This window comes from Rattus norvegicus, chromosome 14, assembly GCF_021556685.1.
Source record: "Rattus norvegicus strain SHRSP/BbbUtx chromosome 14, alternate assembly SHRSP_T2T, whole genome shotgun sequence".
In the NCBI taxonomy this organism is placed as follows: Eukaryota; Metazoa; Chordata; class Mammalia; order Rodentia; family Muridae; genus Rattus; species Rattus norvegicus.
This window is the reverse complement of record NC_141547.1, coordinates 80,325,096-80,351,229: the sequence shown is the minus strand read 5'-3', so window position 1 is coordinate 80,351,229 and position 26,134 is coordinate 80,325,096. Positions and strand designations below refer to the sequence as shown.

At 43.8% G+C, this 26,134-nt stretch overlaps 1 protein-coding gene across 3 annotated transcripts in view; it reads left to right on the top strand.

Moving 5' to 3' along the window:
• Positions 1 to 26,134, top strand: part of Htt (huntingtin) — a 148,969-nt gene that overhangs the window by 101,227 nt on the left and 21,608 nt on the right. For all 3 annotated transcript variants that reach the window (NM_024357.5, XM_087582725.1, XM_087582724.1), the window contains 15 exon segments: positions 504 to 626; positions 895 to 1,130; positions 2,305 to 2,447; positions 6,300 to 6,507; positions 12,210 to 12,348; positions 14,556 to 14,735; positions 14,840 to 15,016; positions 15,230 to 15,306; positions 16,680 to 16,818; positions 17,648 to 17,770; positions 20,429 to 20,642; positions 21,557 to 21,702; positions 22,949 to 23,126; positions 24,086 to 24,181; positions 25,623 to 25,810. In NM_024357.5, coding sequence (NP_077333.2) covers positions 504 to 626; positions 895 to 1,130; positions 2,305 to 2,447; positions 6,300 to 6,507; positions 12,210 to 12,348; positions 14,556 to 14,735; positions 14,840 to 15,016; positions 15,230 to 15,306; positions 16,680 to 16,818; positions 17,648 to 17,770; positions 20,429 to 20,642; positions 21,557 to 21,702; positions 22,949 to 23,126; positions 24,086 to 24,181; positions 25,623 to 25,810 — 2,367 coding nt within the window.

The window sequence follows — 26,134 nt, the reverse complement described above, 5'->3', positions numbered from 1 at the left end:
CAGAGGATAGTGGTTTTGATGGCAGAGGAGGAGGGTAGTGTCAGGGTAGAGAATGCATTTGTCATTCTGACAATGACAAAAAGAGAAAGCCTTTTGTAGGAGGTAACATCTGAGTAGACATGAAGGAAGGAACGGAGTGATTCTAGCAGATACCTGCAAGAGAGTGCTTCAGGCAGGGCAGAGAGCAGAGCAAGTCCCCTGAGATTGTAGCCTGACAATTGGATACAAGAAGCTAGTTACAGGAAAAGGAAGGACGGGGGGCAGACATGGAGACATAGCGTCCCGAAGCTTTGCTAAGGTTACTGCTGAGAGTAAAGTGCAGCAGATACACTGTCCTGAAAATAGGGTCATTGCTGAAAGTAAAATGCTTTTAACTTTTAACAGAGAGCATGTGATCGGCATGATGGTAATGGTGTGCCCCCCCGAGGTGCAGTAATGATGTGTGTTTAAACTGCCATTTCCATTGGATTGCACAGACATGTCCGTGATGCTTAATTCCACAGATGCATATTGACTCTCATGAAGCCCTTGGAGTATTAAATACCTTGTTTGAGATTTTGGCTCCTTCCTCCCTACGTCCTGTGGACATGCTTTTGCGGAGTATGTTCATCACTCCAAGCACAATGGTGAGTCTCTCCATACACTCCGGATGCACTGGAGGATAGGTCCCACCCAGATCTGCCACAGCTGGCAAGGTAGAACTTACGAATTTGCATTTTACCAGTTCTCCAACTGAGTCTGATCCTGCTTCTCTGGGACCATACTTGAAACCAGTGCTGTAGGGACTTTCTGGTGAAGATGTAAATTGGGGTGATTTTCATCCATGGAAGTGACAACCAGGGAAAATTCAATCATCTTTCCTTAGCTTTAACCTATGCATTTTCTTTTTTTTAGGCATCTGTAAGCACTGTGCAGCTGTGGATATCTGGAATCCTAGCCATTCTGAGGGTTCTCATTTCCCAGTCAACCGAAGACATTGTTCTTTCTCGTATTCAGGAGCTCTCCTTCTCTCCATATTTAATTTCCTGTCCAGTAATTAACAGGTTAAGGGATGGAGACAGTAATCCAACACTAGGAGAACGCAGTGAAGGGAAACAAGTAAAGAATTTGCCAGAAGATACATTCTCAAGGTATGCTTTCTATCTGAACCTGTAAACTGGCCATGTTGGTCCATGGTCTCTCAGCAGTGGTGGCCAACAGTTTTGCCTTATGTGTAAGTAAGTATACTGAGGGCCTCAGACCCATGGAGGCCAGAGGAAGGCATTGAACCCCTGGAATTTCAGTTTCAGGTAGTTGAAGCCGTTGTGTGGGTTCTGGGAACTGAGCCTGGGTTCTCTGCCCAAGCAGCAAGTTCCTTTGAACCCTGATTCTTACTCGAACCTACCTCATCAAAGGCCTTTTTTTCATGTCTTTCCTAAGGTCTGTCTCATTCTAACTTGGTGACAGACTTGACCAGAGTGTCACCATGATCAAGGAAAGGTGGCCTGCCCTGCATGCAGCATAGTAAGGGGTGGATTAATTGCCTGTAGAGTGGTTAAGCCATGAAAAGCAGCCCTGTACTTATTTTTACCATGTGCTACTTGAAGAACCTTTCATTGCCAGGGTGAATAGCATCTACCATATCCCTTCAGGATCAACTCAATGCTCCTTCCCCCATGGTGTGGTAGTGCTTCCAGGGCAGTGACAGGGGTGACTGCTTAGGCACTTGTCAACACTTTGCATGGAGAAGTATCTGCCCATTCCTAGAGCCTTCACTGAGTTAGAGCTGTGCTGCAGACCTGCTCCTTAGGGCCTCACATATTTTCAGGGGTAGCACCTGTAGTATCTGTAAACAAACACATTGCCTTTGTGTTTGCAGGTCCAACTGGCAGCCCATTGCTTTCCCTCCACAAGGTTGAAGCAGTGGCTAAAACTGAGTTACACTAAGTTTCTATGGCAAATTGCCATCTCATGTCTATGTAACACTCCTACAGCTGATAAAGCGCAAAAAAAAAAAAAAAAAAAAAAAAAGAAAAGAAAAAGAAAAGAAAAAGAAAAAAGAAAAAAAACCACTTGTCATTTTGCCTTGATGGGCCTTTGAAAGTGGTGTGATTACCATCTCACATTTAAAGAAGGTGATATAGAGAGAAGCGGAGACTTAGTCCACAGTGATGGACTGAAACATTTCATGTTCACTTGGTTTAGTGTACTGTCCTTGTGTTTTCTTACTTTACACAAACTAGTGGTCTTTATTTCACACTTGGGGTTAACACGAGCTCACTGGTAATGACCTAATATGCTGTTCTGTGCTCCCTTTCTTGGAAGGTTTCTCTTACAGCTGGTTGGTATTCTTCTGGAAGACATTGTTACAAAACAGCTCAAAGTGGACATGAGTGAACAGCAGCATACATTCTATTGCCAAGAGCTCGGCACACTGCTCATGTGTCTGATCCACATATTCAAATCTGGTGAGTGACCCCGATTAGACTGTGTAGTGTTTATGATCCCTGTCTCCATCGAAGCTGTTCTCCATACTCTGTGTGCCACGTGAGAACGTGATGATGGTAGGAGTGAATCTAACCATATGGTCCAGCAATCACATTGATAGGCAGATACCTAAAGGCTGGAGAGCAGAGTACTTGGAAGATAGCTTTTCCGAGTCTTCATAACAGCGTTCATTGCACAGCTAAGAAGAAGCAGCTCTGACAGCTGTTGGTAGGCTGGTTGAGAAGCCAGATATGGCACAAGCATAAGGTATATGTTAAATGTGTCTATGAATGGAACATTTTTCAACCTGAAAAAGTAAAATCATTCTGACATAAGAGACGACATGGAGTGTTGGAGACATAGCTTACTTATCATTTAGGAGTATTTGCTATTCTTGCAGAAGACCCACCTTCGCTTCCCAGTGAAGAGGCTCACAGTCACCTGTAACTCCAGTTCCTGGGATCTGTTGCCCTTTTCTAGACTCTACCAGCACCAGCACATGCACAAGGAGCATATACATACATGCAGGCAAAACACTCACATACATAACATTAAAAAGCCAACATAGGTGACCCTTGAAGACATTGTGCTAAGCAAAATAAGCCAGGCACAAAAAGGCGGACACTATTTCATTTATAAGAGATACTCAGAGTACTCCAAATCTAGAGACAAATCCAATATGGTGATTGCCGGTGGCTTAGAAGAGGGATTTAATGCCTTTTGAATTTCAGTTTTACAAGATGATGGTGATGTTGTAAATATAAATGCATATAAATATAAATGCATACCAGAACTATATATTTAAAAATTATCAAGGTGGCAAATTTTATTTTATATGAATTTTACCACAGTTAAAAAATAATTGGAGGCCAGTAGGCCTTAGTAGATACAGGTGTTTGTAACCAACCCTGACAACCTGAGTGTGATCTCTAAGACCCGCATGGCAGAAGAAGAGAATTAACTACTTCCAGGTTACTCTCTGACCTCCACGTACATGCACCCCACCACCACCACCAGTAAACAAATGTAAAATAATCAGACAAAACCTAAAGATTGATGCTGGGAACGTAGCTCCATTGATAGTGATTGCCAAACATGTACAAAACCCTGGTTTTGATTTCTCCCTAACCTAAGCGTGATGGCACACACCTGTAATTTCAGTATTTGCCTGGTGGAGGCAGGAGAATCAGATGTTCAAACTGATCCCCAGCTACAGAGTTTGCAGCAGGACTGACCTAAATGAAGACCTGTCTTAAAAAAGAATGTTTTTTTAAAACCTGCTTGTATAATTGGTGGGGTGTGATACTGACTTCATGCTGTAGTCTTCATAGCATATTTCCACGTTCCCGCTGTGTCCTCTGTCTTGGCCTTCTTTAGTGGGCTCGTCTTGTGTGACGGAAGAGTGGCCTCTAGCCACCATAGAGTGAGCCTCTGAAGTATGCTGATTGGCCTCCATTAACCCATGTAGGCAGCTACATTGTGAGCTCCTGGCTGCTTTGACCAGCTTGAGCAGCCTTCCCTTGATGGGTAGATTGACTGCTTGGCAGAAAGAAAGAGAAACAGGTGAGGACGGGTGTTTGCTGCCAGTGAGGCTGTGGCAGGGTGTTTCTCCAGTCAGAGGTGTTCCTATGTTTGGGTTTCTATGTGCATTTTGTGTACATATCTTGGAGGAAAAGGTGGTTACTGCCCTTACCTTCATTCAACAGGACTTATACTCTGACCTGTCGCTATACTGGGCTCTTATGTACTGGGTTGAGACAAGCAGATGTGCTTTGTGCCTTTGTAGAGCTTCACACTCAGTAGGGAGGGCGATACACCAATACACAACCACTATTCCAGGAAGTTCATTGATAAACATTTCTGCGGGTGCCTGGTTAGCGTACCCAAAGCGGTCAGCAGAACCAGCCTTTGGAGTTTGAAGAACAGACCAGAGAGATGGAATTGAAAACAGTAGATAGGAAAGCTAAGTGCCCAGGTGAGCCAGAGAGAAAGGCCTCGTGTGGACTCTCTCCCTGATATGCTGGCACCCTTGGCACAGTAGTGTGCCAGCATTTAACTTTGATAATGGATGCTAGTTTCAAACTATATTTCTTCCTAATATTGATTTTTTTAAGGTATTGTTTGTTTTCTAAAGATTTATTTACTTATTTGTTGTGTGCGTATGAGAGAGAGAGAGACGGAGAGATAGAAAGGTATGTGCATGCCAGGGTGGACAACTCCTCCAGAGTCTGTTCTCTCTTTCTACCTTGTTTTGAGGCAAGCACTTTTGTTTCTGTGACTGCACTGTCAGCAAGAGCTATTCCCCAATCCTCCTGTCCCTGCCTTCCATTTTGCCATAGGAGTTAAAGGCCCACTCACACAGCTGACATTTTATATAGGTTTGGGGGTCAGCCTTGTACAGCGAGTGTTCTTACCCACTGAGCCATCTCTCTGGCTCTTAAAGGTCCTTTGATTTGTGCTCCATTGAGTACTACAAGAAATTGAAAGTCAAAAAGGAATGTCTTTATGAATAGCAAGTTGTTTTCAGTTTGTTGGTCATTTTACTACTTTGCATTGATTGGCTTGGATCTAGTAGCAGAAGAGCTTTCTCTTACTTTCTTTGGATGGCAGATGTCTATGTTGGGTCCTGCTCACCTGGTGGACTGATTGCCTTGTGGTTTGACTACTTACTCTCCACTTGCTCTAGCTTCGATTGCTTCTTTTTTCAGAAACTTCAAGGAAGAACAAAACTCAAGGGAATATTTTACTGTATGTTGTGTCAGTGTTGTCCAGCAAAACTTAAGTGAAATTGGCAGGCAAGTGTCTGCACCCACACAGTGACCTTTAGCAGCCGTGTGACTGGGTAGCTAAAATGCAGATAACATATCTTAGGTACTTTGTGATTTTGCTTAACTTACCTTAAATAGCTTCATGTAGTCAGTGGTTCCCCTTTTCAGCATGCATACATTCTTCTGGAGGAACCTTCCCTGGTTAGACACACAGGTTTTCCCTAGTGCTGTTAGGTTGTAGATACGTGTCTATTGCTTGTTTAGTATGACACTAGGTGGCAGAACTACTTACTGTTTGGGTATTTGCTTGGTCTCAAGCTGAGGTTGAAGTAAATCGGTTCTGTGTTTATAAAGTGTTTAGGTCTCTTGACGATTATCCTGTTTGCTTCTTGTGTTTTTGTCTGCTCAATTGGCTATGGCTCAATTCTGTGTTCTCCCAACTGTGGCCTGAGTCCTTTCCCCCTCTGATGGTTGGCTCTTTCTGGTTACCTGTGTCCAGGCTTCCACAGTAGCTGTTTTGGGGCTCCTAAAGAATGTGGCAATCAGCAGAGGTGCAAAGTGGTCTGATCTATTAAATAAGTTTAGTGTCTGTTTTTGCTTAGAATAGTTAAGAGTTTGGGGCTGGGGAAAAGCCTTAATCAGAGAAGTGCTTGCAGTACGAAGTATGAAACCTGAGTTTGGATTCCTAGCACCTGTGTAAAATGTCAGGCACAGCTTCTGTACTCTGAGCAGACACTGGCGATATCAAGATCCACAGCACTCCTTGGCGGCCAGTCTATCTAATCAGTGAGCTCCAGCTCTGGGTTCCATGCAAGAGACCTCAAAAAATAAGATGGGGAAGTAATATTGACCCTACATCAACCTTTAACTTCAACATATATGTACCCAGGTATACACATGCATCCACATGTACATATGTACACATGCACACACACACAAGTCACAATTTTCTAAGTGCCAAGTGCTGAAAGGACAATGAATAGTGCTGGTCACCTGGCACTGGACCAGGTTAAACAGTAGAGGCATTCCCCATAATCTATTTTTCTTATTTTTGTTTGTTTATAGGAATGTTCCGGAGAATCACAGCCGCTGCCACTAGACTCTTCACCAGTGATGGCTGTGAAGGCAGCTTCTATACTCTAGATAGCCTGAATGCACGGGTGCGAGCCATGGTGCCCACACACCCAGCTCTGGTACTGCTCTGGTGTCAGATCCTACTGCTCATCAACCACACTGACCACCGATGGTGGGCCGAGGTGCAGCAGACGCCCAAGTAGGTGCCCAGCTTCCCAGGGCCAGGCACCAGCTCAGTGTTTGGCCCAAGGCTCAGCTGCTATGAGAGCATTCTTATTTTCTATTCTTCATAACGCTTTGTAAAATTCAGACTGCATATTAATCTTTCTTTCATGGGTACTGTTTTGTAGGGAAATGTGGTCTGGCTACAGGCATTCAAACTAAACTTTTTCACTGTGATTTTCTTTGACAAGCTCTTTGACACTGTCCCATCGTTTTTGCTCTGCTTGTCAGGCTCTGTCCCTCCTGCTACGTCCTACGGCTTTCATTGGTTCTACAGCCAGACATGTTGCAATGTCTTAACTTTGTTATGATTAAATGTGTTCTGGGTATTCTTAGATAATGAAGTAATTATTTAGCAAATTTCGAAACTGATTGGAAGTATTTTATTAATTTATTTTTATTATTCAGATAGACTGTTTCTGGTTGTGGGTGGCCCTCTTTTTTTGCAAAGAGTTTTTAGGCTTAAACCTCAGTGCTAACTCACTGACTTTACTCAGATTTCTCAGCATGTTTGGAAGTAAAAGCTATGAGCCCTGACGAGTCAGTCCTCAGTGTGGTTTCTGGACAGGTTATGAGCCCTTCTGAGCAAGTTTTTCTTAAGGAAAAGTATAGGTGAGATTAGCTCCTCAGCTTGGTGCAGAGGACCAGGACCTCCCATCCAAACCAAACATTTATATCCCTGTGTGGGACATTTACTGCCTGTCTGTGATGTGCTCTTTATAATGGCATCTGCACAGGAAATAGAAATGCTACTTTCTGCCCCCACATGTGATCACTTGGGTGGATACCCACAACATCGTTTGAAATGCTTAGAAGAGTTCTTAGGCTGTCACATTAACTGAGCATTCTAAGAGCCAGCGGACAGGAATCCAGTTATATAGCTCTCTGATTCTTATATGTACATGTAAATCAGTCTTGAAGCTGCTTAAAACATTTCAGCCCAGGAAGCTTCATAGGGGCTAGGAATTTGCATGTATTCCAGGCCCTGCTCCTACCAATGCTGTTGTTCCACAGATGCTCAGAGCACAGGGGTGTCTCAGTGTCACCAGTGTTCATTCCTTTCTTCTTTGTTTCTTTCTTTTCTATTTTTCCCTTTTTTAAAAAAAAATTTATAAAACTTTTTTTAATTGAAATAGAATCACATCACTTCCATGCTTCCAACTACCCTCCAAAGCCTCCTCTATACCACTCATTCTCATACTGATAGCCTTTTCTTTATTTGTTACATAAACATGTATATATGTATGTATGTATATATGTGTGTGTACAAGTATGTATACATTTAACTTGCTATGTCTGATTTTGTTACTTGTGTTTATATGGATTCAGGGTTGGCTCCTCTGCATTGGACAACCAATAAGCAGGCTCATCCCCAGGAGAGGCTAATTCTCCTTCCCAAAAGTTATTAGCTACCTATATCTTTTTGTCTAGGGATGAGCTCTATGAAATTTTCCCCCACCCATATTAATATATCCATGGATACTGCCTTTATTGTGGTCTTGTTTGTGTATCCATTTCTCTCCCAGATTGCTTCACAGCAGACTTTCTGTATTCTGGCCCTTACAATCTTTCGGCCTCCTCTTTCATAATGTCCCCTGAAGGAGCTGTGATGTAGATGTATCCATTGGGCTAGACTCCCCACAGTCCATCGATCTCTACATTTTCTCAAGCTGTGGCTTTCTGCGATTCCCTCCATTTGCTATAGACGGGTCTCTTGGTGGGGTGGTAGCTGATTGAAGCTCACAGCTGGGTACAGTGGAGTATATCTTTAGTCTCAGCTTTCAGGAGGCAGAAGTAGGTGGACCTCAGTGAATTCAAGGCCAGCCTGTTCCACATTCCAAGTTCCAGGCCTCCCAGGGCTACACAGTGAGAACTTGTCTCAAACAAACAAAAAACTGGCAGCTCTGCTCTTAGCAAGGTGGCTCAGTGGGTAAAGATACTTACTGTTAAGCCTGAGACTTGAGTTCCAACCCAAAATCCCACATGGTAGAAAGAGAGTCCATTCCCATATGTTGTCCTGGTGCACAAACACACAAATAATTTGTTTAAAGGCTTAAAAAACAAAAATAATTGGGGAGTGAGGACTTGCCGTAGGTTTCCAGGAGTCTAGTGGACACCCAGGCCTGAGTTGTGTTAGGTAAGACATAAGGTGTAGAGCCTAGGTTGACTATGGATGAGCCAAGAAGGCAGGAAAAGGTAGGAATGGCTCCAGCCCACTTAAAGCATAGTTCTCAGCAGCATCTGCCCACCCCGTTGGTGTATAATAGTGTTGAAAATTAAAAGACATGCAGTGGTTTGTTCAAGAGGAAATGGGTTTGACCTTAACTGATGTCAGTGGACACAGTGAAGCATGTCATAAAAGACAAAAGGGTTGCATTCATAGAAGAGAACAAGTAGGGCAAGGGAATTCACTTTAGAATCCTTGGGTATGCTCTGGATCTGCAATATGAGACTGCCAGGATGATTATTATTGGTAGTCATAACTATGAGGATGAGCTTGGGGTGAGTGGTCGCTTTGTGGTTGTGAACATGCTCAGGAGACAACTGTTCGAGGGTTTAGAGTGAAGTGTGCTCTAGAATCATGCTTCCTTACTGCAGCCAAAGGAATGTGTGTATGCAAGTATTCAGGCTGCAGTAAAGTTTCGTGTGAGTGTCCAGTGTCTGTCCAGGTAGAATATATGGTATGTACCTAGTTTGCATGTGCAAAGCGTGTTCACGGATTCCAAGATGACCAATATTAATAGTTGAATGCAGGCAAAAGTCAGGGGCTATTCATTGAACGGTTCCTTCAGCTTTTCTGTCTGACATTTTCAATAAAAAGGGGGACGATGGTGGAAGAGAAGCAATCGGAGGCAGCTCTTCAGAGCCTTACTGTAGTGGTAGAGCTGTGAGAAATGGGATCGTAGTTTATTTTCATTTTTATTCTTGTGTGTCTGTCTCTTTGTATCTTTGTCTCTCAGTCTGTGCTGTCTATGTGTGAATGTGTGTGACTGTGCCTTAGCCCATGTGTAGAGGTCAGAGGACAGCTTTCAGGAGTCAGTCCTCTTCCTCCACTTGGGATCCAGGGATCAAACTCGGGTTGCCAGGCTTGTGCAACAAGTGCTTCTATTTGCTGAGCTACCTGACCAGTGCAAGGGGGTCCTAGTAATAGAAGTAACAGTAACGTTTACCCAGAAGGACAACAGATATGAGTGTACACCAACTTCCTTGAGTTGGTGAATGTGGGGTTTAGACACAAACATTGGTTTTATGGTAGTAGTCATAACGTAGTCTTTCAAAGTTGAAATTACAGCTTCTTTCTTTTCTTCCTTCTTTCCTTCCTTCTTTATTATGTGCCTGTGTGTGTGTCTGCCAGGTGAGATCACCTAGAACTGGAGTTACAGACAGTAGTAGGCCACCATGTAGGTGCTCAGAATTGAACCCATGTCCTCTGGAAGAATAGCCAGTGCTGTTAACCACTAAGCTATCCCTCCACCACCAAAATGACCATTTCTCACCATCCCCAGTATATTAAAATGAGGAGGCTATCTATCGCTTTTGGTTGTTAGTGCAGTCTTCTTCAGAGGAGCCTCCCATGCTTCTCCTCATTTGCCTAGATCTCAGGCTCTGCTCTTAGGTAGCTCCTACTCCTCAGTGGCAGGGTCGTAATTGAGCATTATTTGTGTGACGATTTGATTAATATCTATCTCCTTTCTATGGTTGCTGTTATATTTCAGTCAGTACCATTTCACATTCAAACAAAATCAGTGTCTCCTGCTAATTATTTAATTGCAAATCCCACCTATTGTACTTGAGTAGTTCTTTGCTGTACATGTAGCTGTGAGTGTAAGCTACCAAGCTCCAATGGTGAAAGGGCAGGTGCTTTGTAAGTCTCTTCACTGATATAGGATGCCTGGTGAAATGCCTTTTGTACTGGCTGCTGTCACATACAGACAGTACCATCATTCTAGGAAGCTCCCTCTTGTCCCTTTACAGACATCCCATCCCTGTGCCCAGAGCAGAAGTCCATGGAAATGAACTCTGCATCTATCCGGGTGTTGATCAGCACCCTGTGTTTAAAATTTACTCCGGTGTTGGTGGTGCTGGTGGTGGTGCTGGTGGTGGTGGTGATGATGATGATGGAAGAGAAAGAGGAGGAGGAGGAGGTGGTGGTGGGGATGGAGGAGGTGGAGGAGGAGGTGGAGTTGGTGGAGATGGCGGTAGTGGAGGAGGTGGAGGAGGAGGTGGAGTTGGTGGAGATGGCGGTAGTGGAGGAGGTGGAGGAGGAGGTGGAGGTGGAGGTGGTGGAGGTGGAGGAGAAGGTGGAGGAGGAGGAGACAGTGGTGGAGGTGGCAGTGGTGGAGGTGACGGTGGTGGAGGAGGAGGTGGAGGAGGAGGTAGAGGTGGTGGAGGTGGAGGAGAAGGTGGAGGAGGAGGAGGCAGTGGTGGAGGTGGCAGTGGTGGAGGTGACGGTGGTGGAGGAGGAGGTGGAGGAGGAGGTAGAGGTGGTGGAGGTGGTCTGTGTGATGAGCTCCTGCACTTGCTAGTGGAGTGGGTCCCACTGTAGGTGCACAGGTTACTCAGAAATAGTTGGCAGCTCTGACAGAACTTTAGCCTGCAGCGCGTACTTTATCCATTATCTTTCAGTACTGAGGTACAGAATTGGTTAACAGATTTTAAGTGTGCTTGCTCTCCTGTGACCTTTGCCCCTATTGAGACTGAGCAAAAGATTGGAAATGTGTCAGACATTATCTTTTAAATATTTGTCTATAATTAAGAGTCTCCATGGTTGTATTTAGAAAGGAGAAAGATGCAGTGAGAAAGGAGTATGAAGTGGAGTAACCACCGTTCTGTAGTAGAGAAGAGGCACTTCGAACAGTAATTCCACAACCAGAACCTGCTCACGCTGTAATATGTTTGAAAATGAGTAGGAAAGTGTGAAACGAGGCTTCTCCCTGGCACTTGACAATGTTTGTAGAACATGAGGAATATCAAAACAGCTTCTCCATGTCCCACACATGACTTCTCGCCGGCAAGAAACACGTGGGTACATAGAAATCCTTGCTATGACCAAACTTTTATTTTAATCTTAAGGAGAAGCCTCGGCGCGCCAACATGGTGCGCTTAAATACACCCTAGCGCGGCGCATCCACACCTGATTGGTTGTTTACCCATGATCTCATAAGGCACGCCCCGGAGTGGGCAAAGACCTGGCACGAAGGCACTCTTGCACATGCGCACAGTTAACTTCCTGAAAGGGAGTCAGCTGGCGCGGCGAAGGCTAGCGCCATCTTGTAATGGCGGAGGCTATCCTGGCCTTCCACGTGGGGCGCAGTGGAAGCCAGCGCCATCTAGCGGTGGCAAATGTTATTGCGGCCCTCTACATCTCCATTATCAAACATGGCCTGTGTGAATTCTGGAATGGACATGTTATTTGGAATTGCAGCTTTAAATAGTGGGTTTTGAGCCTCAGTCAAGCACTGTAATCATCTGGCTGCTAAACTCTCTTGTGTACTTTAATATTTTCTAAGAACAGAAGTCTGAGGTGCATAAGCACACACCACCAGCCTGATGTAGCAATATTTGGAATAACTTGTGGGTTTAAGAGGGAAACTCAGGCATAGCTTTTTTGTTCAGTGTTGTGTGTCTAAGTTTGCTGCTCTCCCAGACATTCCCTCATTGCTTCTTCACGCCTTGTAGGAGACACAGTCTGTCCTGCACGAAGTCACTAAACCCCCAGATATCTGCTGAAGAGGATTCTGGCTCAGCAGCTCAGCTTGGAATGTGCAATAGAGAAATAGTACGAAGAGGGGCCCTTATTCTCTTCTGTGATTATGTCGTAAGTGTGATAATTGCCCATGGGGGCTGTTATGGTAGGGGTGGCATAGATAGATGCTGCTTGTGTGCACCTGCTGGGCAACCAGATTGTTCACTGCACCAGATACACCAAAGCTGAGGAGAGGTAGCAATGTTTACTCTGGAGTGTAGTTAGAGCAGGCTGGGCTCATCCTTGTCTAAATTTCTAAGTTGATCTTCCAAAGCTTTCACTCAGGCACCACTGGTTTATCACTTTCCCAGGAACTTGGTGCCTGGCACATAGCTGGGCAGTTCTTGTCACACTGTGTAGACCAGGCTAACTTGAAACTCACAGTGGGGACCTGGCTGGTATCAAACTCATAAAGATTCCCCCTCCAGCCTCCTGACTGCCAGGATTAAAGATGTGTGCCACTGGGGCTGGGGATTTAGCTCAGTGGTAGAGCGCTTACCTAGGAAGCGCAAGGCCCTGGGTTCGGTCCCCAGCTCTGAAAAAAAGAACCAAAAAAAAAAAAAAAAAAAAGATGTGTGCTACCATTCTCAGCAAATCCTACATGAATTTAACAAAGCTAAGTTTGGAGTAATTTTTTCCAGTTATTTTGTTGGAAAGACATTAAGTGTTGTCATTGGATTTTTAACTAGAAAATTAGCATCACTTGTTTGATATCTGAAAACGAGTCTTCTGTAATCATACTGATCTAAGTAAGTTACTGTTACATTTTAATCTGGATATGCTGCCTTTTTTTTCTTTTAACAAACTTGGAATCACATATACATTGCTATCATGGAACATAATGGCTTTTAAAAGTCTGACCCAAAGGAAAAAGCAGACTTGAGCCAGCTGTGAGCATAGGCAGTCTTAGGTAGTAGCTTTTCTTTTTTTTTTTTTCTTTTTTTTTTTTTTTCCGGAGCTGGGGACCGAACCCAGGGCCTCACGGTTGCTAGGCAAGCGCTCTACCACTGAGCTAAATCCCCAACCCCGTGGTACACTTTTTTTTTTTTTCTTTTTCTTTTTTTTTTTTTTTCCGGAGCTGGGGACCGAACCCAGGGCCTTACGGTTGCTAGGCAAGCGCTCTACCACTGAGCTAAATCCCCAGCCCCTGGTAGTAGCTTTTCTAATGTTCACTGCTTTTGAGCCAGGGTGCACTGCCCAGAGCAGGCCACATGTTCATAATCCTCCCGCCTCAGCCTCCTGAGTGCTGGCACTGTACATGTGTGCCACGATGCTCAGCCTTGCTCTTTACTTGACACTCCCAATATTGAAGTCATTTTTATATTTTGTTCCATTTTTGAGAAATGTGGTATAGTGGTGTTTTTTACAAAGAAAGAATAATTTTATAATTTAATACTATCCAAATAGTTGCAAGTGAAAAATATTAGCATTAACCAGATGTCAAAGATTCGATCAGGCTTTGGCTTCTGTCTAGGATTATGAACTAATCCTACAAATGGAAAGGTTGCATATTTTGTTTGTTTGTTTGGTCAATTTTTATTTTTTTCAAGATAGCGTTTCTCTTTATAGCCTTGGCTGTCTTGGAATTCACTCTGTAGACCAGGCTAACCTCATACCCTGAAACTTGTAGAGGTCTGCCTGCCTCTGCCTCCCAGGGGCTGGGACTAAGATGTGCATCACCACCTCCCAGCAGGTTACCTGTATTTTTAACTATGGTTGTTATTTATTTTTCTTATTAACAAACAAAAAAACCTTAAGTGACATTTTCCCATGTATTGGGCAGCTGTGTTTTTTGATTCAGGAACTCTATCAAATCTGTGGCATTTATTGTCTGTTTTAGCCACTGAGCATTACAGACAGAGTAAGTAAAGCAGCCCATGCTAGGCTGGCCTGCAATCTGGTGGCAAGTTCTATTCCAACATGGGGCTTCCTTTGTTTCCATGCATGCAAACTCCAGGCCAGTCACTAGGGAGGGCTACACCAGACTGCTCACCTTGCTCCTGTGGGCAGCTACCTCTTGGCGTGTCCAAGGAGCCAATTCTCTGATATTGAGGCATTTGCTAGTGTCTCTGGGAGCTGACATTGCCCTCAGTTCTTGGCTTCCTGTGGCCTCTACCACATGTGATCGAGGTGTGAGGCTCTATAAGTTTCCTTCCTTTCTCTCATTTACTTGTACTCAGACACTTGTCTTCACCAAGGCAAAATTTGTATTTGGAGTGTGTTTTTCTTTGGAGCCTTCTTGTCTACTTGAAATGTATCTTTTATTATATCTTTTCTAGTGTCAGAATCTCCATGACTCAGAACACTTAACATGGCTCATTGTGAATCACATTCAAGATCTGATCAGCTTGTCCCACGAGCCTCCAGTTCAAGACTTTATTAGTGCCATTCATCGTAATTCTGCAGCTAGTGGTCTTTTTATCCAGGCAATTCAGTCTCGCTGTGAAAATCTTTCAACTGTAAGTCTTTAGCCTGCCAGTTTGCTTTGTCCAACTTACTGGGATTTTGTCAGTACCAGTTACAAGTCTGAGGAATAATAAATTTTGTTCCTTCTCAACATTAGCCAACCACTCTGAAGAAAACACTTCAGTGCTTGGAAGGCATCCATCTCAGCCAGTCTGGTGCTGTGCTCACACTGTATGTGGACAGGCTACTGGGCACCCCTTTCCGTGCGCTGGCTCGCATGGTCGACACCCTGGCCTGTCGCCGAGTAGAAATGCTTTTGGCTGCAAATTTACAGGTACTGAGAAATGGTGATTTATATCAAAACTTAGAAAGTCAGTCAAAACATTTGGTCTGCTGACCTGGTCTTGATTAGCCACTGACAAGAGCATGTGTGCAATGTTTGTTATTTGTGTGTCTGACCAATGTCTCTTACTAGGACACTGTGCGTAGCACTTTATCCTATTTAAGTGCATATCACAAAAGCCCTGATGTATTCTTGTCTGTGTAGAGCAGCATGGCCCAGTTGCCAGAGGAGGAACTGAACAGAATCCAGGAACACCTCCAGAACACTGGGCTTGCACAAAGGTAAGACTGTAGCATGGGGTACAGGCATTTGGGTATTAACACATAGATATGTACAGGAACAAAGAGGCAGGCAAAGGAGTTAGTGTAGAGTGAGTTTACTGCAGCAGTGCCACAGTAGAGCTGGCTGTCTAAATGTCACATGAAAGTCTCACTGTAGTAGACATGAAGAAGTAGCAATCAAACACCTGTTGCACACACGAGGTGCTCCTGAACTTTCTGACTGTTGAAGGGATAAGAAATGTGTTTGTTGCCTCTGCTCCTGGACCCTTTAGGAATGGGAATAAACATAGAACCTAATTGCTAGGTTAGAAGGAATAAATATGAGAGCTCTACTTGGCTCTTGGCATGTACACATGGTATTTGTGTATTGTTAAGTGACCTCTCTTCATAGCAATTCTTTTGCCTATTTGTTTGAAAGTCTTTTAGAAACCTTTATTAGAAACATTTCAATCTGAAGTATAAGTGTAGTTCCTTAGTCAAGATAAACTAAGAAAAACTTTTACCTCTTTTCCGCCATTGTTAATAGGATAGGGAGCATATGTGCATAAAAGAGGGTGGTTCTCTCATAACTTTAATCTTAGAGTTTTTATGAGGGTGTTTCATAATGGGACAGGGCATAGTCTAGATAATTTTTTTCAGTCTGCAAAGCCACACAATGTTGTCATTTGACATACATAGTATCACATTGGTTTTGGATAGTAAGAGAATAAATTGTCATTATGTTTGATAATAGATGTAATCAGAGGCCTAGATGAGGAAGGTTATGACATCATAAATTATATTGATATAATTATTAATCATTATATAATGATATAATCATGATTATGATTATCATAAATATCTTTGGGCCAGATGAAATGATTTTTCTGTGAAGTGACCCTTCCTAATGAAATGAATTGTGTCATTATGGAGCATTAAATGGAGTTTGTGCGCTTGGATCGTAGAAGAATCTATCTGTTTTGTATATATTACAAATATGATGGCTAGGAATGTGTAATTCAGTGATAGAGCACTTGTCTAGCATGCACAAGTCCCTGGGTTCCATCTCTAATACTGCCAAGAAAACAAAGAGTAGAATAGAATAGCTTTATTAGCTGTTATATATTGTATTGCCTCATGGAATGTTGGGCATAAATGAAACTTCTGCAAAATATCAGTGAGGTATAAATTGTGGTAATTAAAAGTAAGTAGGGTCTAAGTGTGTGTCGTGACTTTAGGATGTTGAAGGGAAAGGTCAAGCATGTGCACCTTGTTAAGAAGCTGCTTCTGCTTGTTGGTATTACATGTTTCTAGAACTCACCTGTGTACAAATTGAGTTTCAGACTAAAGAATAAACTCTGGTTTATTTTACTCTGGTTTTGTTTGTATTTCAGACACCAAAGGCTCTATTCACTGCTGGACAGATTCCGACTCTCTACTGTGCAGGACTCACTTAGCCCCTTGCCCCCAGTCACTTCCCACCCTCTGGATGGGGATGGGCACACATCCCTGGAAACAGTGAATCCGGACAAAGTAAGTGTCCAGTATATCTAAGTATGATGGCCAGAGACCATGTGCAGACAATGGCAACCTCTGTCTCTAGTCAGGATGATAATGGTGACTGTCAGCACACATGGGCCCCTGACATGCAGCTCACTCAGGTCATCAACTGCCCTGCTTGGGATTAGAGTGCAGTATGGAGGCCATGAGGGCCTACTGAGAAAAGGAGTGCTAATGTGGACTTCTGTGGAGGTGTATGGGGTCGAGTCAGGCGCCTAGTCAGCAAGTCTGAAAAAGTTGGTCGTGGCCCAAGCCCTATGACTGCAGACATTGTTCAGCACATGCTGACAAACTTGGCCTGCCTGCCCCTCTCTGAACCTTCTGCCTTCTATGAATTGATGCACCTACTGCCACCAAGTATAATGTATTGCCATCTGTACCCTTTATCAGTCACACTTGAGATTTAAGAGACTAAGATTTTAGAAACCTTCGGCCCATGACAGAAAACACACCTTTGCCCCAGGTCCACGGTCCAGCTCAGCGTGAGGCGTTTCTTTGTCTTTGGCTGCTGGGGAAGATGAGGGAGGCAGACACTCCACTAGAGTATAGATGGTGCATCCTCTAGGGTGCAGGTAGAGGAAAAGTTGTGAATGCTGAGAACTTAGCTGAGTTTGCAAGGAAGTTCTGCAGGTGGGAAAGAAGAAGAGGGCACTCAGACACAGAACAGCAGAGGGAAGACTAGCTGTCTAGTGAGTGTAAGCCCAGGGTGTGTCTGATGTCTGTACAACCAGCCATCAGGGCTACAGGCCAGGGAGAAGTCAAAGTACCTACCCAGTCACATTCAACTTTCTTTTCTTCTCAGGACTGGTACCTCCAGCTTGTCAGATCCCAGTGTTGGACCAGGTCAGATTCTGCACTGCTGGAAGGTGCAGAGCTGGTGAACCGTATCCCTGCTGAAGATATGAGTGACTTCATGATGAGCTCGGTAGGCAGCAATCTATGGAGGCCAGGCAATCCCAGCTCTGCTTGTCTTTCCAGTTAGATTTATGTCTTGGTTAGGGTTTCTGTTGCTATGATGAAACACCATGACCAAAAAGCAAATTGAAGAAAAAGGGCTTCATTTGGCTTAACACCATCATTGAAGGAAGTTAGGATAGGAACTTAAACAGGGCCAGAACCTGAGGCAGGAGCTGATGCAGAGGCCATAGAGGGGTAATGCTTACAGTCTTGCTCTCCATGGTTGGTCAGCTTGCTCTCTTATAGAACCCAGGACCACCAGCCCAGGGATAGCCCCACTTACCATGGGCTGGGTCCTCTGCCATCCATCACTAAGAAAATGCCCACAGGCTTGCCAACTGCCCAACCTTATGGTGGCATTTTCTTAACTGAGATTTCCTCCTCTTAGATGATACCAAGTTGATATAAAACTAGCCAGCACAATTTGTCTCATCTTTGTGTGATTAATATATGGGAAACCTGAGTCCAGGCAAGGGACATCATTAGGCAAAGCACATGGGAAGCTCTAACAAAAAGTGGCACATGGAAGTTACAATCCAGAATAGCCAGCAAGTAAGATGGGGATAGATGCTGTTCCAACAAACTAGAATCCTAAAAGAAGAAAGTTGTTTTAACTTGACCTTTCATGCATTGAAAGAAAGAGGGCAGCCATAAGCTGTAGTCAGTTGATTGTTCATTTCCTGACTACAAGAAAGTATTGTGCATTCTCTGTTTTCTGGAAATTGATTTATAGTAGCTCCCCATATTAATTACTTTTCTTGTTGCTGTAATAAAACACTGACAAAAAGCAGTTTAGAGGAGGAAGGGTTTGTTTTGGCTTACAGTTCAAGGGTACAGTCCTTTGTGGAAGGGAAAGCATCACAGTAAGCTTGAGGTGTGTGTCACATTGTGCCCATAATCACAAAGTAGAGAGAAATGACCGCCGGTGCTGAGGTTGCTTTGTCCTTTGTGTTCAGTCCAGGATCCCTGTCCACAGTTGAAGTGGATCTTCCTACCTCAACCTAATCAGGATAGGCACACCAAGAGGCCTCTCTTCTAAGAATTGTAGATGTTGCCAGGTTGATATCAGTATTAACCAATATACCCATCGTGTAGTGAGGCACCTTTTCCCCATAAGTAGACATTCTCTCATGTAGTGAGGTGCCCCGTCCTCTCTACATATCGATGAATTATCTCATGTAACCAAATGCCCTGTACCCTCTAGATATAGAGGAATTCTCCTCCACTTACCCCTCAAATACCAGAAAGCATACTTCAGAACTGGTCTAGGCCTTGAAAGCATTCAGTTCCTTGCCCTTGTCTCATTTGCCAAGCATCCTTAGGCCACTACCTTAGTGGGGCTCTTTGTTGCCCGGTGAAGTCAAGGACCTCACTGCCCCTTGATGCATGCCGAATGAGTATGGGGAAGCAGGAACTGAGCAGGTTAACAGGAGGTATGTGTGTGGGGGAAGAGGGAGATTTGCACACGGGAAGATATCTAAAGTACAGGACCCAGTTTGTTATATTTTCCAAGTTGTTCAGTGAGAGCTATTAACAGCTTCCAAGTTCCAGCCATGACTGTAGAAATGTTTGATTTGGAAGGACTAATGATGAAATATAGTGTTTAATATTAAAACTTACGTCTTACATGAAAAAATTGTCATCCTCTAAATCCTTAAATGGATTAAAAAAATTGACAAAACAATAAAAGCCATCATATGAGGTCAGGCATGATGGTGCATATTCTTAATTCCAACACTTGGGAGTCAGGAACATGAAGATGTCTGTTCATGGCCTGTCTGGTGGACTTAGTAAGTTCCAGGCCAGCCAGGGCTACATAGTAAGACTCTATCTCCAAATTAAAAAATGAAAAAGCAAAATTAAAAGTTTTTGCATGTGAAGTGTTGATTTTTCCAAGCAGACTTTGACTTGTGTAGGACCATCTTCTCTCTTTCCAGATGCCTGTGTGCCTTCCCAGGATGCAGCACTGCTTGGCATCTCACTGTTTCTTAGACAGTGGCATATTAAACCTAGTGCACTGTTACATCAATGAAGATTTGTCATCCTAGCATTATTTCAAAGAAATACAAGATCATAAAAATTAAAAATATTACTTTAAAATTCAGATACAGCAAAGAGACCGGGAACCTTTACTAAACATATGTTAAATGGAATTATTTATTTATTTACTCATATATATATATACACACATACATACAGGATATACTTTTTAAAATAGAGACTTCAGTTTAGCTTTATCTGTCTTTTAACTTTCTTTATAGTCTAAGATCTGTCTAGAGTGTATTTCTCTACTTTTTATTATTGTAAGTTACTTGAGACAAGCTACTTCATAAGAGGAAAAAGATTTATTTTGACTGATAGTTTTGCACATACAATGTCCAAGGGCTCATCTGGTGATGACTTTACTGTCAGTGTCCCAGTATGGTGCAGAGAATCTCCCAAGGCAAAAAAAATAAGGAGCTTGAGTGTCTATGTCTCTAGAATATTCTCAGAAGCATTCCTTACAGTTCTCTGGTCTGGATCTCTCAGAAGCAAATGCTTGTTGCATTAACTATGTGTGTTCCAGCATGAAGGAAAGCTTACTGTCTTCACTGCTGTTTGTCTTGCATGTAATCTTCTGACCCAGGAGTTCAACCTAAGCCTTTTGGCTCCCTGCTTAAGCCTTGGCATGAGCGAGATTGCTAATGGCCAAAAGAGTCCCCTTTTTGAAGCGGCTCGTAGGGTGACTCTGGACCGGGTGACCAATGTGGTTCAGCAGCTGCCTGCAGTCCATCAAGTCTTCCAGCCTTTCCTGCCTACAGAACCCACAGCCTACTGGAGCAAGCTGAATGATCTCTTTGGTAATTTAAATACAGTTCCCTTAGATGCTTGTCTATCTGTCTCTGTCTGTCACTCTGTCTCTCTTTGTTGGGTGATCGGAATGGCAACAGCAGAACGTACAAGCCAGATGGACACAGGGTCACACACTGAACCTAGAGCTGCTAATCTGCTAGATTGGCTGAGCACCAAGCTCTGAGGTGCTCCTGCCCCAGCCCCCGTGCTGAGGTTGCAGGTGCACATCCACAGTTAGGTTTTACGTGAGTGCTGGGATTCCAAACCCCAGTCCTCGGGCTTGCACAGGAAGCACTTTATCTACCCACCATCCGCTCAGCTCAAGTTATCTTAGTGTTTTAATTATTTTATTTTATGTGTATAGGTGTTTTGGCTGCATGTATATTTTCACCACATGTATACAGTGCCCATGGGGCCAGAAGGTGACATCTAATCCCATGGGAGTGGAATTAGAGGCGGCTGTGCATGCACTATATGGCAGCTGGAGATTTAACTTAGGTCCTCTGCAAGAGCAGCCCATGCTCTCAACTACTGAGCTATCTCTCTAGCCCCAAGTTGTCACAGTTTTTAAAAGTATTACAGATTCCGCACAATGCTTTTCCTCAAGCATATGTCTAGTCAGGGCTGTTGATCTAAAACACTGGAAAGGCTGACAGATATCTGAGAAACTGCACCAAATCCTTAGCTCTAAACATCTTTCTTTGTTGCTTGACCTGGACATAGAAAGTCAGGTTCTAAGCCCTTCAGGAACAGTGTGTTAGACTGAGGGCAAACCAGGTCCAGACTTTATGTGGCGCATGTGAGTGAGCATGTACAGATGCGCTCTCTTGGTTTTGGCAACCTCAGATCCACAGTGTGTGAAGGCTTCTGAGGGGAGGGGCCTTGTGCTCTCAGAGTCACTCATGCCAGTCTCATGTTTCAGGTGATACCACATCATACCAGTCTCTGACCACACTTGCCCGTGCCCTGGCACAGTACCTGGTGGTGCTCTCCAAAGTGCCTGCTCCTTTGCACCTTCCTCCTGAGAAGGAGGGGCACACGGTGAAGTTTGTGGTAATGACACTTGAGGTAAGAGCAGCTCTGAAATGACATGTCTCTGTGAGTATGGGACATGTGAGTAGCACCAAGATGAAGGGCAGCAGCATGGAGTATGATAGCGCAAACAGTAGCCCAGCTACTTTGGAGGCAGAGGCAGGCGTCCTGGGGGTCCTTGATCTGTAAGGAAACAGGCAGGAAGGGAATGCCTGTTGGCAAAGTCTGATGCACCTGATGGCACCCAGTGCCTTCCACCCTCACTCATCAGTGGGAAGCACGGAGGTCTGTAAGGCCTCCTTTGATCCCCACACTACCGACCTAACGTGGATCCTAATTACAATCCAGACAGCATCACTTTATAAATTGGGCAGTGAAGCTGGACATTTCACCCAGGAACACTTACCCCCCCATATATATATATATATATATATATATGTGTGTGTGTGTGTGTGTGTGTGTGTATATGTGCACTAGTTTTGTTGCCTTCCATATGACTGCTGGGAAAGAGCCTCAGCTGAGCCAGAGATGTGCTGCCAATCCTGAACAAGGGTTGACACCTTACACTAAGAGTAGAAAGTGAGTATCCTGAGGTGTGTGGTGCAAAGGCACCAGGCGAACCAGGCTAAGTTAGGTAGTCTTCGAGCCTGTCTTAGCCCAGTGGGAAAGACAGGAAGGCAAATGGATATGTAAAGTACTGGATGGCAGCTCCTAGTCATACTCTGAGCTGCATAGGCCACGTCATCACACTTGTTTCCTGTAATGACTCTGTAGGGTGAACTCTGTTCCTATTTCACTCATTGGGAAAGAAGCTCAGGAGGTTCAGGGACTTGATAGAAGTCACTAGTCATAAATCATACTCCCAAACTCAGTTTTGTGGCTGAGATACAAAACAAAACAGATCCTATTTCTTTAAAAAAATTAAAAAAAAAAAAGTCCAGTGTTACAGGAGCCCTTGAAAAAAGCCCCTGGCTAGAGGCTGTGTACGTGACTCAGAGCAAGTTTCTGTGGGTATCCATGGTTCTAAAGGAAAAAGACACCTGGGAGGTTGGGCATTCTGGCAGACAGAAGGCTGGAACTTTGGGGTACATGTGGATCAGGACTGAATATTAAGAAAGCTAGGAATGACAACCTAGAAATGTGGGTCAGGGGCCATTCTTCCGAAATTGTCTGATCTCCTGGCCTCTTCATCGTCTCTCCATGGTCTTCTGTAGCTCTCATTAGCACTGCTTCCCTAGAGGTCCTGAGATACAGAGCATTCTAACACAGTGCTTCCCTTTAGGCCCTGTCATGGCATTTGATCCATGAGCAGATCCCACTGAGTCTGGACCTCCAAGCCGGCCTAGACTGCTGCTGCCTGGCACTGCAGGTGCCTGGCCTCTGGGGGGTGCTGTCCTCCCCAGAGTACGTGACTCATACTTGCTCCCTTATCCACTGTGTGCGATTCATCCTGGAAGCCAGTAAGTCTTTGTCTATGAATGACTTTCTTGTTTTCACGCAGCTGAACTGGGAATCAGCAATCATGCCAATCATGAATAGTTTTTCTTCATACCTTGTATTTCCTCAGAACCAACAGTGAATAGATTGTAGGTTCTGCCTTCAGGAGACCCATTGGTCCACCCCCAGACCTTGACATTACACTAGAACTTAACTTGAATCTGCTTTTCTGGTTATTTTGTTTAGAGTTTGGAGTTCTAGCTCTTAAAAAATACTTTTTAAGTTTTACCCCTTTGATCTTTAGTCTTAGTTGACTATTTGATGTTCTCAGTCCTCGATGATTATAAGATGAGTAAGATTACATTGAATAGATGACTTCTGTTAGAGTTGAAGTGTGTGCTTGCATACTGCATTGTAATGCTAATATGTTGTAAAATAAAAGACATTCATTCTTTTCCAAGAACAGTGTCCTCAACAAGGGTCATTAGCTAAAATTTTTAAAAAATTGAACATTATAGTTTACATGTTAGAGGATGTTTTGAAGTTTTATGTTTTCAAATTAAACATTATAGAGTGATGTTTTGATCTCTCATTGTTTAAATTGTTTTCATCTGTGCATTGTAGTCAACTTGGAAACAAAGATCCAAGGATTAATTTTAAAAAGCTAAGCTTCTTAGTCAAAGTGACGCTTTTAGCAGTATTGAGTTGCGAATAGTCTGATAAAAACGCTCAGGGTAGAGATGGCAGACAGTGCATTTAGAAGCCTAAGTGTGGAAGCTCAAGTCTTTGTGTGTTCATGACTAGCCAAAGCACTGGTGCCTGCATCTGCTGTTATCCAGTGCTTTTCAGTTTTATGGAAATTGGTTCTAGAAATCTAGCCCTCAGTTGACATAGTTGTCATTGTATGTTTTTATGAAGCTGCACAGGCATGAAGATTTAAGTAGAAAGAAGGGTTAAAGTATATGTTCTACTGTAATTTCAGTTGCAGTACAACCTGGAGACCAACTTCTTGGTCCGGAAAGCAGGTCACATACTCCAAGGGCTGTCAGAAAGGAGGAAGTAGACTCAGATATACAAAGTAAGTCTTAGGACCATTTTTTCCCCTTCTATGTTTCTTTGGAGCCTTCAGATTCATTGACAAAAGAACTTCATGAAGTGGACTCTGAGAAACATATTTCTCTGGCAGTCTTCTAGGGCTCATGCAGACTTTAAGGGGCAGGAGGGCTTTTTGACCATATCTGCATAATACATTCCTGGTTTTGTGAACCCTGTTTTTCTCCCCAGTCAGTTGATCTGACTCATCCTACATCCTTCCTCACAACCTGGATTTGCACCCCTTCTCTGGGAAGCATCCCCCCCCCCCCGCTCCCCACCCTCCCTTTAGCCTCAGCACTTAGCACATGACTGCTACTTTAGGGTGAATATGTTTCCCTTGTCTGTGCTCTCAAGGTTATTGCTTGGTCCATTGTAAGTGACTGGCACTTAGAGACTATTTCAGACATCTCTCTTTTTTTTTTTTAAGATTTATTCATTTATTATATATAAGTACACTGTAGCTGTCTTCAGATACACCAGAAGAGGGCATCATATCTCTTAAAGATGGTTGTGAGCCACCATGTGGTTGCTGGGAATTGAACTCAGGACCTCTGGAAGAGTAGTCGGGTGCTCTTAACCGCTGAGCCCCCAGACATCTCTTTAGTGACATTTGTTGACTTGTTTCTTTGCCACAGATCTTCCTCTGTAGGCCAGGCTGGCAATAAATTCATGACCCTCATGCTTCAACCTCCTAAGTAGTAGATGCTGTCGTTACTTTGAAAAAAAAAAAAATAATAATACTGAGGGCTGGAGAGATAGCTGGTTAAGTTCACTGTAGTTGTCTTCAGACCCACCAGAAGAGGGCATCAGATCTCATTACAGATGGTTGTGAGCCACCATGTGGTTAAGCCCAGGTCCTCTGAAAGAGCAGACAGTGCTCTTAACCACTGAGCCATCTCTGCTATCTAAGCTGGCTTGAAGTTAGTCTGACACCCATCATTTCTTTTAGCTTGGAGCTAGATTCCTTAAGTTCAATAAGGATCCTTTTTCTGTAACAGGAAGCACCTAAATTGTAGAATCTCATGGACAAGGGTAACTATCTGTTTAAACTTTCACCAACTAAACAAGTAGTTCTTAAATTCTGTGCTGTATCAAGATTCAGTGAATGTAAGCAGTCCCTGTCCTTAAGACTGTAACTGGCAGATTGGTGGTCCTCATGCTTTCTTTGTCACTCCACTGTTAGAATTCCCATCTCGGGCTGAAACTCAGGTTCAAAACCATTGCTGTATTCCCAGTAAAAATGGAAAGAATTGCAGGGTTTGAGTACCCACTAAGGAAATAAAACCTCAGTCAGGCCTTAAGTGAGCAACCCAATCTCAGTAAACTGGACAGTGCTCCTAGGCTGGTGTTCTCTGTGGGCATGCAGAGGAACGGGGACGGTGTGTTCTGACAGGCGGCTCTCTTGGTCACCATTGCCTGTGTAGACCTCAGTCACATCACTTCGGCCTGCGAGATGGTGGCAGACATGGTGGAATCCCTGCAGTCGGTGCTGGCCCTGGGCCACAAGAGGAACAGCACCCTACCTTCATTTCTCACAGCTGTGCTGAAGAACATTGTTGTCAGTCTGGCCCGCCTCCCCCTCGTTAACAGCTATACTCGTGTGCCTCCTCTGGTAAGTTGGATCTTGCTCAATTTGATATGTAACCAGGCCTCAAACTTGGGATCCTCCTCTGTACCTCCCAAAAGCTGAAATTGCATGCCTAGCTTGTCACACAGTCTTCATTATTGTGATACTCCCTGTGGTAGTTCATATGGTTGGGACACCTGCGTGCGTTGTTCTCCCAGGCATTCTGTGTAGTGGGTATTAGGAAAACTACTGTGTTTCGAAAAATTGGCTGTACTAAACTTCATCTCCACTGATACTTCATGTTGGATGTGATTCTGAAGTGATTAAACTAATTAATAGTAAGCCAGAAATTATGCTCTTCAATTAGTT